Source organism: Salarias fasciatus, chromosome 14 (assembly GCF_902148845.1).
Source record: "Salarias fasciatus chromosome 14, fSalaFa1.1, whole genome shotgun sequence".
NCBI lineage: Eukaryota > Metazoa > Chordata > Actinopteri > Blenniiformes > Blenniidae > Salarias > Salarias fasciatus.
Window position 1 is genome coordinate 18,940,930 of NC_043758.1, and position 13,374 is coordinate 18,954,303.

General features: G+C 43.5%; 1 protein-coding gene across 1 annotated transcript in view; it reads right to left on the reverse strand.

Annotated features, from left to right (window-relative positions):
- Nucleotides 1–13,374, reverse strand: part of egfem1 (EGF-like and EMI domain containing 1) — a 61,292-nt gene that overhangs the window by 26,564 nt on the left and 21,354 nt on the right. Inside the window, exons 5-14 of the mRNA XM_030109295.1 lie at nt 9,627–9,749; nt 6,647–6,772; nt 6,003–6,125; nt 5,604–5,726; nt 4,465–4,602; nt 4,202–4,324; nt 3,810–3,932; nt 3,427–3,675; nt 3,160–3,288; nt 220–348 (exon numbers count right to left, since the gene is read on the reverse strand). Coding sequence (XP_029965155.1) covers nt 220–348; nt 3,160–3,288; nt 3,427–3,675; nt 3,810–3,932; nt 4,202–4,324; nt 4,465–4,602; nt 5,604–5,726; nt 6,003–6,125; nt 6,647–6,772; nt 9,627–9,749 — 1,386 coding nt within the window. The remainder of the gene's footprint in view (nt 1–219; nt 349–3,159; nt 3,289–3,426; nt 3,676–3,809; nt 3,933–4,201; nt 4,325–4,464; nt 4,603–5,603; nt 5,727–6,002; nt 6,126–6,646; nt 6,773–9,626; nt 9,750–13,374) is intronic.

The following is a 13,374-nucleotide window of genomic DNA, read 5'->3' on the forward strand; positions in this document are numbered from 1 at the left end:
GCAAGCCCATTACGGACATACCCGGTGTGACCCTGCTGGGAAAGGCTCCAGCTCCCTGCAACTCCAGGGAGACCGGTTTACAAGATCAACTTTATGGCACAACTAAAAGAAATCAAACTAAGATCTGGTTTGGCCTCATGGTAAATGGTCACAAGCAACATAGAGCCTTGTGGTCTTATTCACAAGTGTGAGTGTGTGTGTGTATTGTGTGGTACAAACCATCCTCGCAGAGCAGGCCTTTCACCCCGAGGGGGCACGAACACTTTCCAGTCACAGGGTCACAGAAGCCTCCGTTCTGACAGCCGCAGACTCCATTACAGTCCTGTCCGTACCGACCCTGTGGACAAGCTGAGAGGGCGGAAAAACTGTATTCACATTCTGTTATACGCAGCATTACTTACTTATGAGGAAAAAAGGAAAGCAAATCTGGCCAAAGCTTTGGTATTGTTCTGAAGTGGGAAGAAGTCAGTAAACACTTTCAGCTTCCGCCCTCCCATTCCCAGTGGTGTCTTCGCCTGACTTTCCTAATCTCACTGGCCTTGTTAGCCAGGCTGACATGAAGCAGCTGGCTGTTCAAGATCTACTTAAGCGTTACAATTCATCAAGTTAATGTCTGCTTAAATTCCATGTCGCACTCTCTGCACAGGAGTTTTTATGCGACTCCGCAGGAAGATAAACCACTTCAAAAAAATAAATCTGGTGCAATGGCACCATTATAGTATCTCATAAATGTCACAATAGTCATTGAAAATATGTTATGAATACCATGAAAGGAGGAGAATCTGTTACCAAGGTTTCACAATCATATGTAAAACACACATCCACTCATGCTTTGGCTTGTGCCAGGTTTGATGTATGCATGAGGAAATGATACCCAAAAGAAGGAAAACAGTGAATGAAGATCTCTCCCCCCCCCTACAGACTTCAAATAGCTGTCAAGGTCAATAAACAAATAAATAAATGCATTAAACACAACAAATATATTCGAACTGCATGGATTTATTGGCTGATTTTTAATTAGCATGCATTTTAGATTTAATAAAGAAGTATAGATTTTATTTTATTTTTTTTTTAGAATACCCCTGATTTCATTGATTTTACAACTACTTCCCTGGACAGTTATATCTTGACAAGGATCTAATGAGAAAATGCAATTTCAATTCTTTTTTTCCAGTATGTGTTGATGAACTGACAATAAATGAATTAGTCTGAATTGAAATTTATCAAGTGAGACGCAACAAACTTGAGGAAGATTTAACCTTTCTAAATTTCCTATTTGGACCAGGCTCTCATATCCTTTTAGACCACCATGTTGATGTGTATAACAGTTTCTTTTTTTTTTTTTGCTTCAGGCAGCGGTAGTGCTCATATCTACACACCTGAAAACACTGTCCAGAACCACTGCCTTGGGGGTTCACATCTAAACACTGCTACCTCTGGAGCATGTTTTGTAACAGTGACAGATTGCTTCTAATGGCCTGATCCCGCGTTGCTCTCCTCCCATGATTACCTTCCTGACTCGGCTTCAGACCAAAGACAGCCATTAATCACTGAGCTGGATGAGAACAATGGAGTCGTGCTTTCTAACCCTGTAGTGGACATCCTTGGCCTCGGGCGCTGCTCTTGCTGCGAGCGCCTGGCCGCTCTCCAGGAGCAGACAGATTGATTCCCCCGGCCCTCTTGTGTTCTGGAGCTCATAAACAAGCCTGCCTCCTCCTCAGAAGAGCAGACAGCTTTTGATACATGGCTCTCAATCGATGCACCCGGGGAGCTGTGTCGTCTGTCTGCTAAACTACAACATACCGCTGTGAGTAATTCAAGTAAACGAAGTGGATGTCTTAAGGGAAAACACTCATGTGTTCTTCGTTCTGGTCTCCTTTTCCATATTTAAAAAAAATGTCTTTTATATACTTGTTTGTTGTATGATTACAACACTCTTAATAGTATCAATATTGCCATATGTACCCCATTTATATAAAGATATGAATCCACAGCCAACAGCTACAGCCCTTCAAAAATTCATGAACAAACAATTTTGCTTAATGTATGCTAACTCTAATCTGTAGGGAACTAACACAATGCAATGATTCATTTGCCTGTGAATTTGAGAATCCAAAGCTGTTTTCGGCATCGCAGAACAAACTCCACTTTTAAAGTGGGCAGCCTGGAACACTTGGAGCTTTGTTTTCAACATGATTGCGCGCAGAGTGACATAACAGCATAAACACTGTTCAGCAACGTCCTCGACCATTTTGATTCCCGTTCACACAGTTCAAGTAAACTGTTGGCCGTGCACATGAAGTTACATTGTTCTTGTGGATGGAAAGCCACATGTGTTTGTTATTGATACTCGGAGTTCTCACAGGGCCAACTTTACCAGAGGACGCTATGTTACTTTCTGATTTGCGATGCTGTAATAAACTGGATTCTACAATGTACGTTTCTCCAAATAAGTAATGTTATTACTGGCTAAACACAGGAGGCAATTGATGTTGAATTATAGAGTGAGACATGCCAGAATATTAAGTGTATTTTTAATATATAAAAACCAACAAGTTCACATTAATTAATTCAACTACTAATAGTTAAAAGCTCAGTCCAGTCTAATTTGAGTCAGGATAAACAGGATTTGTTCAAGCAGGTTTTCTTCAATTCCAAACGATGAATGGATGAATGAGGAGATGAATGATAAATTATCTCACTTTGTGAGAGCCTAAACCTGAAATAGTTTTTCAAACATTGCCAAAGACTGCATGTGGTCCCTCCAACCGTTTCTGACTTGCCAAAAACAATACAGTGAAACCAAATTCTGAAAGTATGAGGCACTTTCATGAGCCTGCTCTCGATTGTACAAAGTGGTTTACACTCTGTTTTTAATGATGTGCAGCTCTAATCTTTCCAACTTCAGAGGTAAGCCCTCTGAAGCTCAGGTTGGGAACCACTACAACTAACGGTGTATCCATAAATTAATGGATGGAGGATGAGGTTGCTTCAAGAACCAGTGTGTTGGTAATGTTTTTGTAATCACCGTCACAAAAAGAATAGTTAAGTTGAGTGAAGTCAAGACTGCACACAAAATTTAATACAGAATCACTCAAAGAAATTTTTGGAAGCAAACAAAGCAGACATAATCGGAGAGCTTAGAGTCAGTTTCCTTACTTTCACTGCAGATGGTTCCAGTCCAGCCAGGTGAACAGTCACATCTGTCTTTGCTTTCACCACAGGCTCCATGGACGCAGTCTTTACAGCTCATACTGCAGTCCTCCCCGAACGAGCCATCAAGGCACACTGAAATTTTATTTCAACTGAGAATTAGGTTGTTTTTTTTCTTCACAACTTCCAAGTCTAAAGATATGAAACCAATAAATCAATATTGATTTGATGAGGCATGCACATCGGTGTAATCATTCAAGCTTTTAACAGTACCTATGTGGCTGTCCAGTCTGAGCTCTCCCCTGCGCTCCCTCTGGATCTCTATTTCTCTTTCACTGTCACCACCGTGACTACCATCATCATTATCGCTGCCATAACGGGAGCGCAAGGCAGCAGTGTACTGCAGCAGCTGTGGGGCCTTGCGGTACAACAGGTCTGGTAATCTGTCAACCTCTAGCTGCTCCTCCTCCTCCTCCACTTCTTCTTCTTCCTCCTCTTCCTCTTCAAGTTCTTCATACAGAGCTGAAACACAGGCAACAAGGTCAAAGTCGTAATTTAATCACAGATAGGTTGTTTCAAAGCAACTGTATGTTTCGTTTTGTTTGTAGATATGTAAGAAATGCTCTGTGAATAACTCCAATGAAGCTGTTACTTACAAATACAAGAGCGCTGGTCTTGATCCAAGCGGAAGCCCAGTCGACAGAAACACTCGTATGTTCCCAGGGTGTTGACGCAGTAATGCTCACAGCTTGAGGTCTCCGCCAGGCACTCATCAATGTCTAAAGGGGAAAGAATGCAAACAAAATACCCGTTCATTTAAAAGTCAACAACAGAACGACTTAAAGGAAGTGTGCACAGTCATGCATGGTGTATTTGTTGCACACATAATCATGATGCACACATTTAATGGGACACAGTTTGTTTGCTTCACTTTGAAGCTAACTGTGTAATAGTGTATCACTGAACGTGAGCAGGGAATTGGTGTACAAGAGAGAAAACACTAAAAAGTAGCAGATTAGGTCATCTGCAAGCAGTCCTGCCTTCCTACCATCACAGCCACATCCATCCGGGTGCAGCCTGTAGCCAGCTCTGCAGCTGCATTCGTAGCCACCGGGGTAGTTTCTACAGACGTGGCTGCAGCAGGACTCCCCACTGACACACTCATTACTGTCTAAGAAAGGCACAAAGTGTTGGAGAGATGGTCTTAATTATATGTCAAGCAGACAAAAGCCAGAGTTTTTGAGTGAATTCTTCAAAAAAAAAAAAAAAAAAAAAATGGAGGAAATGTTGTTGAATTGCGTTGGCTCTTACCCACACAGGTCTTCCTGTCCTGCTCGAGGTGGTAGCCCTGGTAGCAGGAGCAGAGAGGGCCATTGGTGGTGTGCTCACAATGATGAGAGCAGCCGCCATTGTTCTTCTCACAGCTGTTCACGATCTCCATCTCAATGCCTGGAGGTGCAAAGTCCAGAACCAGCATAATAAGCCAGTGAGCCAATGTTGTGGTTTATAATTAGTGTGTTGGCGTTGTTTTCTTTCTGCAGACTTACTGCATGTGAACTCTTATATTTACTGAAAATTCAGTAACATTGAATTCTAACAGATGCGTAAGGTAGATTTCTCTAAGCTTTTAGCTTTAATTGTTTAAAAAAAAGAATCTGTACTTCTGCTTAAGTGAAGACCGAGTAAAATCAATGAGGCAAGACAATGCTGGTGCAATCCAGGCTGGATAAAGTTCTTCTGTGCAGGCTGATTGATGACTGGAGAAATCAGGCTGCGGTGGTTCAGTCCCAGTCTCAGCCGTTAGATTAGCGTTGAAGACCAACTCTTCATCAAGATCACCAACCGCTGCCAGCTGGAACAGGAGCTTTATGGCTTATATTTTGATCATGTGGGTTTAAAAAAAAAAAAAAAAAAAAAAAAAAAAATTAACTTAGAGTTGATTCCAAAATATGTCTGTACATTCAACTGATTGCAGCAGTCATTAGACATTTAGATTATGGCCTCACCAAACCAATATGACATCTATAATGTAAGCCAGGCACTGGATGTCTTTAATAAGCTCTCATAATCCAGTTTTCCCATCCTATACATTAGTCTCCTACACAGTGCTGTGCTTCTTATTTGTCACTAACTTGTAGGAATTAATTTTATAAATACAGGAATGATTGTGGAAGCGACCACATATGAAGTTGAAAGTTGTTTAAAGTCAAAGTCATTTGTCATGACTAAAATTACTTTCTCATTCATCACATCCAAAAAAACATAAATCATCATAAATTGACCAGAGGTTTATTTGTGGGTACAGAGGTTCAATTTTGATCTTCCTGGCACTTCTTTGTGTTTTGCGTTTCTTCTCGAAAAATACAAAAGTCAATTTTGACTGAGTGAAGTGGGGAAGAGGATTTTACCCAGGAGGAGGAGAAAGTACTGATTGAAGCGTCTTCACTTACGGTAGCACTGTTTCCCATCAGAGCCAAGTTCAAAACCCGGATGACACAAACAGCTGAAGGAGCCCGGCATGTTGACGCAGCCGTGAGAACACTTGGCGTGGCCGGAACTGCACTCATCGATGTCTGCAGGAAACAGATGATATTACACTGCAATGTTCATAAACATCTGAGGCAAACAAACACAAGAAAACACAAACAAAAACTATCAACAAAGTCAAAATTGCAAACAAATGACTGATATTATTTGAACCACCCCGGACGGACAAAGACAGAGAGACATTGAGAAAGTTCCGTTCACTTTCCACATCAAGAAGGAGGAGAAGTGAAATGCAATTATGCAAGTATTTCTTCATGAGTGTGTGTATGCATGCATGCATGAGTGTGTAGGAGATCCCTCACCTTCACAGTCCTTGCCATCTCCAGCCAGTTTGAAGCCGGGTCTGCAGCTGCAGTGAACTCGGCCCTCTTCAGAGAGACACAGCTGGGCGCAGCCGCCATTCCTCTCTCCACAGGGGTCCCTCACTAAAACACACACACACACACACACACACACACACACACACACACACACACACACACACACACACACACACACACACACACACACACACACACATTAACAAAATTAAATACGGAGCAGCCCAGCAGGTGATTTTTGAGTCACTTCCTAGGAGCAGTTTTAATTCACAGCTGCAGAATGGCATCTGAATTTGACTCCTGCGTTCAGAGCTTCTTCCTTTTCATTCGGGAACTGCAAAAAAAAAAAAATCAGTTTCCCTCCAATGTGACTCTGGTTCTGACATCTCAAGATCCCTCGTAAAAGGAATAAATACATTTCAGCACTGAGGAGGATTGATTGAAATTCCTGCTCAGTACTGTATACGTTTCCAAATGTGCTCAAGTTCCTTTCTTCTCGCCAAAGATACTGCAGTTCAGTCCAGTTTGCAGCAGATGAAACTCAGAAAGCTTAACTTGCAGTAGTAACATTAACTGTCACCAAATTCTGGCAGCTCTGACAGTTTTCTGTACGCGAAATGACTCACGTTCACAGTGTCTTCCATCCCTCCTCAGCTGGTAGTCCTTCCGACACTCACACTTGTAGTGATTGTTCCCCATGTCCACACACTTGTGCTCGCATCCGCCATTCAGCACTGAGCAAGAGTTCACGGCTTCAAAGCAAAAAAGACAAAGAAGCAGACAAAAAAAACCAAACATTTAACAGTAATGTAACCTTTACTAGTGAAAGCCAGTGGAGGGACAGTAGTAATTGAAAGTACTGACATTACAATGCAACTCTGTGGTTTCATTATGGAAAACACTGAAAGTGGAAAATAATATTCCACCCAAGTCCGACGGGTAACCCCGGTTACTTTATAATGCTCTTTCCATCCTATGCGACTTAATGAGGTGCCAAATATGAATATTAGCCGTCTGCCTTCAGGGTACCCTAAACACAGACGTGATGACACAGACAGGCAGAGAAAGCCAACCAACGGCCGGCGTGTAACGCTGATGGCTTCAGCAGACACAATTAGGCCTTCATGCTTACGCCTCAACACAAAGCTGCAGCTGGGAATAATACGAAAACTACAGAAGAGCAGAGGAAACAGGAGTCCAGGTTTTCAGCAAGTAGCAAAATCTCTCATTACCTTCAGGTTTCATGGTGCTAAAAATGGATTTAAGTACTTTACCACATACTGTATGTATCGCCTTTTAAACTTTTGTTAGCCGACATGGATTATTTAACAAAGCGTGGCTCCTGTATTCTTTCCTATTGATTTTAATAGATGAGGAATATTTTCTGTTTCTCTTTTCTGATTGTCATTTTTTTAAACAAAGAGCGTGTTAAACAATTCACTCAGGATCTAACCAGAAAATCTCTTCGTATATGAGGAAACCATCAGCCTCAGGACACAGGAAAAGACCTGACATGCTCAGCACATTCATTACTCATCAATTTTGTAAATGTAATACAGACTCAAGGGAAAAATAAATATATGTTTAGTTACTGAAAGACAAGCACAATATCAAAAAAATGATGCACAGAGCATAAAAATCCCTGCCTTAAGCTAATTACTATCTGTACAATTCAAATACACTGAAGAATAATTAAGAAGGTACATTTTGTTGCCTTTGTTAGAGAAGATTGTGTAGCTAGAAGAATCGAACAAAATATTTTTTATTCTATCACTGACATGGTGATAAAATGACAGAAAATGTAAATCTGTTACCTTCAGATAGATTTCCAAACTTTGAAGGCCAGGTTTTTAAAATGGTATTGTCTTTAATTTACTTTCAATAAAGATTTGTCATTTTGTAGCTTATTTTAGTGAATCTTCATTTGACTTGAGCAACACCTTGGTGTGGTTAGCTGTTCTTGAAGTCTCTTTTGTTTTAGTTTTTTTTAGAATTGTCATTCTCTGATAGATTTAGTTTTATTGTTTGTTTCAGCATTATTTTCATAAAACGAGGCAACAACATCATGATAAACTGGGGGAAAAGTGATCATATGTGGTAGCTTCTTACTTCAGTTTCTTCAAAACAAAGAAATAAACTGCTAAAAGTCAAAGAGTTCGTGAATAAACAAAGGTGTCAAACATTGAGACAGGTATTACATGTGGAATTTCATTCTTCCAGTTTAATGGAAACAGAAATTAAACCTCTTCTCCAACATCTGCACTTTGCACACACAAGTTGTGGAGGAGTGTTTCTGCCCTTTACGTCTACTAAGTCCTGTTTGGGGGAACTTTGTTCAGAAATATATATTTCAGGACAATATAGTACTCAACTGCACATAAAGTATACTGACAGGATCACAGAAAATTTCACAAAAATACTATAAGGAAACTATTTATTCTTTTAGAATTTTGAAAATATACTTTGACATATCGATAAATAAAAGTTGAAAAAGTAATTCAATCCTGAAATGTCCTTCAGTAGAAAAGAAGTATTCCTGCTGTTCAAAGGTTAAACGGACCCGATGGACTTCATAGTCTTTTTTTTTTCATTTGCTGTATCCACGTCAGTTTAGGGTCAGAGAAGGTCAGGCTGCACGTTACATGATCGTAAAGACAATGCATACAGAAAATGCTGTGATTGGTCCACTCAGTATATTATTCTCCACAACTGTGCTGCCAGTAAAACGGCCAATACATGTTCCGTGTGTTTATTCGGAAATCACATTCAGACAATGGGAATGTATTTATGCTGCGTTCTGCCGGTCTGCCAAAAAGGCAGCCCCTTCGGGTAAACATGTCAAGTGGATCGCTAACAGAGGGAAATATTGGACTGATTAACTCAAGTAGAAGTGTAGTGGTTTGGTTTGATCTGCTTTGACATCAGGTGGCCTTCCCGACAGCTCAAGCAGCTGTGGGTTCGGGGCTTTGCTCAGGGAGCCTCAGCGGTTACCTGTTGGCGGCGGGATACGAAGCATACGAAACATCTGGATACAAGCATGCTGTATCGTCCGTGTAGTGGGGACAGTTTTGGAGCAGTTAGCGCCATGGTTTGTAGCTGTTCAGTCTTCACTCCTCACACTAACATGAGACGGTGGGATCCTCTGTCGTCGGGCAGAACTCGGCCCAACACTGGCCCTATAAAAGCTGACCTTGGCCCGGATTGGCCCCGGGGCCGGACTTTGGCCATGTCTGTTTCAAGAGGACCTGGTAAACGAATCAGGTGATGTTCTGACTACCTCAGTCTTTCTGTTTTCAATTATTTTGTTGGGGTAGCCTGTTTTCTGGCCTTCACCCTTCAGGACTGCTGAGGTGTTAATTTCCTCATATGGCTCCGTCTCACCGTGAAGGCCAACGTCAGGCCACAGCCTCAAATTAAGGGGTATTTATCTGAAACCACAGGAGCCTGACATTTTTAACTTTATTTAAACTGTGTTAATCCTGTACGTCAAAGAGGGAAAGTTTCCTAAAACGCAGCATTATTAATGTGGGAAAAATGCTGTGTGTGGGCCGGGGTGGCAAGAAATGGTTACCACAAGGCTAATAAATGCTTTTATTTAGTACTCACCAATGCAGGTCCGACCATCGGTGTGCATGCGAAACCCCTCGCTGCACTCGCAGTGATAGGAGCCCCGCGTGTTGACACAAGTTTGCTGGCATCCTCCATTGAGCTCCTCGCATTCATCTACGTCTGAAGGCACAACAAGGCATACCGTCACTGCATTATATAGGAAAACCGCTCGTTAATGGAGCAGAACTCAGTTACAAGACCGCATTCAGCCACAAACCACTTTATGGATTACAAAAGAATGCTTCTGTTTGCATAGAGATTTCTTAAACTTCGGAATATACTTCAGCTATCAGCCCGCTGTAAATATATTCATCTTCATTTTTTTTTTTTATTGGCAACTGCAGTTCGCTGAACCAAATAAAAGTACAAAAACAAGTCAATAGAGGGAAAATAATGTTTAATTTATAAAAGGTTCAAAGCAGGCACTTTAGAAACAAGGCATTTATTACGTCGTTTATAAAATCGTACTCTCAGCTTTGAGGTGGTTTAATCAAATGCTGCCTTTGCAGCGAGCCAAATAATAAAGAATGGAAAATGTTTCAGTGGATTTGTTTACAAGATCCAGAGTGAGTTTAATGACGGTGCCCTTAAAGAGTTTGTAAAATAGTGTGACTTTAAGTAATCACATGTTTATTTGTTTAAAACAAAAGACAGATTTAAAGAGTAAGAAAACATCACAACTCAAGCACAATCCATAATAAATAGGGTGGAATTGCAGATTTCCACACTGTTTCATTCATGACAAAGGTTTAATGTTTAAAGGTTTAAAACTGAACTTAAAACTGTTCTTCTTCAATCAGACTTTTACTGAAAGTCCTTAATGATGGATTACTTATGAAAGACAAAAGCAGCCTGAAAAACAGGATTAAATGGGTGCTACAAGGTCAGTGAAGATCAGAAGAACTTAAAATCTCTTTAGTAAAAACAATTAGTTATGAATGTTACAATACTCTTATGACACAAAATCATTCATTTTTTTCTGCTACTAAAATAATCAACATGGAAAAAAAAACACATTATAAATAGATTATATCGATAAATTTGCTTATTATTTCCTATCTGCTGCCATCTGCTCCTCGTGTGTGAATATTAAAACATTCTAACTTCCAAAATGTTTTCTGAAGGGATGTCTGCGGTCGAAATGAATGTAAACTGGAAGCTACAAAACCATATCAAAGACCTCAAGTTGTTTGATCTGAACTGAAAGAGCTTCTAATATATTGTATTTATCACATCAATAATAGTATTTGTTTTACTATCCAATCTTACTTTTATGAATCTTGAATGGAAGTTTTTATTAATAATTTCCTTCTTGGAAGTCACTGAGACCCTCAATGGATTCAGCAGAGTCAAATCACACTGGCTCTTGTAGAGAACGATACCGTCAGAGCGTCTTTGGGCCAAATGATGAATGGCTTATCGTGCTGTTTGTGCAGTAGCACACACGCAATCAACCTGCTTCCTGCACCGGTCCTCAGCGGAGGGTCTGCTTGGCTGAACATGTGTCCGATTGAGGCCTGTGGCCCACTGAGACAGAAGCGGGAGCAAGCCGTAAAGACAGCATACCTGAGGACTCCACTCAAGGACACATCTGGACAAAACATCACACATTCTCCATCTCCGATTTTCTGACTTTCACCCCTGACGTGGATCCATCAGCAGTGTTGCAGATTTTCAAAAGGGATGGAGTTCAAAAAGTTACACTTCTTCCCATTCAACCAATGTGTTTGTATTTTTATTTAAATTGTTCCATCCATCCATCCATTCATTTTCTACCGCTTATCCGGGGCCGGGTCGCGGGGGCAGCAGTCTCAGCAGGGATGCCCAGACTTCCCTGTCCCCAGACACTTCCTCCAGCTCCTCTGGGAGGATCCCGAGGCGCTCCCAGGCCAGCCGAGAGACATAGTCTCTCCAGCGTGTCCTGGGTCTTCCCCGGGGTCTCCTCCCAGTGGGACATGCCCGGAACACCTCCCTAGGGAGGCGTCCAGGAGGCATCCTAAACAGATGTCCGAGCCACCTCAGCTGGTTCCTCTCGATGTGGAGGAGTAGCGGCTCTACTCCGAGCTCCTCCCTGGTGACTGAGCTCCTCACCCTATCTCTAAGGGAGCGCCCAGCCACCCTACGAAGGAAGCTCATTTCGGCCGCTTGTATCCGGGATCTTGTCCTTTCGGTCATGACCCAAAGCTCATGACCATAGGTGAGGGTGGGAACGTAGATTGACCGGTAAATCGAGAGCTTCGCCTTTCGGCTCAGCTCCTTCTTCACCACGACGGACCGATACAACGACCGCATCACTGCAGCCGCTGCACCGATCCGCCTGTCAATCTCACGCTCCATCCGTCCCCCACTCGTGAACAAGACCCCAAGATACTTGAACTCCTCCACTTGGACTAGGGTCTCTCCACCAACCTGGAGGGGGCAAGCCACCTTCCTCCGGTCGAGGACCATGACCTCGGATTTGGAGGTGCTAATCCTCATCCCTGCCGCTTCACACTCGGCTGCGAACCGCCCCAGTGCATGCTGTAGGTCCGGGTTCGATGAAGCCAACAGGACAACATCATCTGCAAAAAGCAGAGATGAAATCCTGTGGTTCCCGAACCGGAACCCCTCCGGCCCCTGGCTGCACCTAGAAATTCTGTCCATGAAGATTATGAACAGAACCGGTGACAAAGGGCAGCCCTGCCGGAGTCCAACATGCACCGGGAACAGGTCCGACTTACTGCCGGCAATGCGGACCAGACTCCTACTCCGGTCATACAAAGACCGGACGGCCCTTAACAAGGGGCCCCGGACTCCGTATTCCCGGAGCACCCCCCACAAGACACCACGAGGGACACGGTCGAATGCCTTCTCCAAATCCACAAAACACATGTGGACTGGTTGGGCAAACTCCCACGAACCCTCGAGCACCCTATGGAGGGTATAGAGCTGGTCCACTGTTCCACGGCCAGGACGAAAACTGCATTGTTCCTCCTGGATCCGAGGTTCGACTATCGGTCAGATCCTCCTCTCCAGTACCCTGGAATAGACTTTCCCGGGGAGGCTGAGGAGTGTAATCCCCCTATAGTTGGAGCACACCCTCCGGTCCCCCTTTTTAAACAGGGGGACCACCACCCCGGTCTGCCAATCCAGAGGCACCGTCCCCGACAGCCACGCGATGTTGCAGAGACGTGTCAACCAAGACAGTCCCTGCACATCCAGAGACTTAAGGTACTCAGGCCGAATCTCGTCCACCCCCGGTGCCTTGCCACCGAGGAGCTTGCCAACCACCTCAGTGACTTCAGCTTGGGTGATGGACGAGTCCACCTCTGAGACCTCAGCCTCTGCTTCCTCCACGGAAGACGTGGCGACGGGATTGAGGAGGTCCTCGAAGTATTCCTTCCACCGTCCAACAATATCCCCAGTTGAGGTCAGCAGCTCCCCACCTCCACTGTAAACAGTGTTGGCGGAGACCTGCTTTCCCCTCCTGAGGCGCCGGACGGTTTGCCAGAATTTCTTCGAGGCCGACCGATAGTCCTCCTCCATGGCCTCCCCGAACTCCTCCCAGACCCGAGTTTTTGCCTCCACAACTGCTCGGGCTGCAGTTCGCTTGGCCTGCCGGTACCCGTCAGCTGCTTCGGGAGTCCCATGAGCCAGCAAGGCTCGATAGGACTCCTTCTTCAGCTTGACGGCAGCCCTTACTTCCGGTGTCCACCACCGGGTTCGGGGGTTGCCGCCACGACAGGCACCGGAGACCTTACGACCA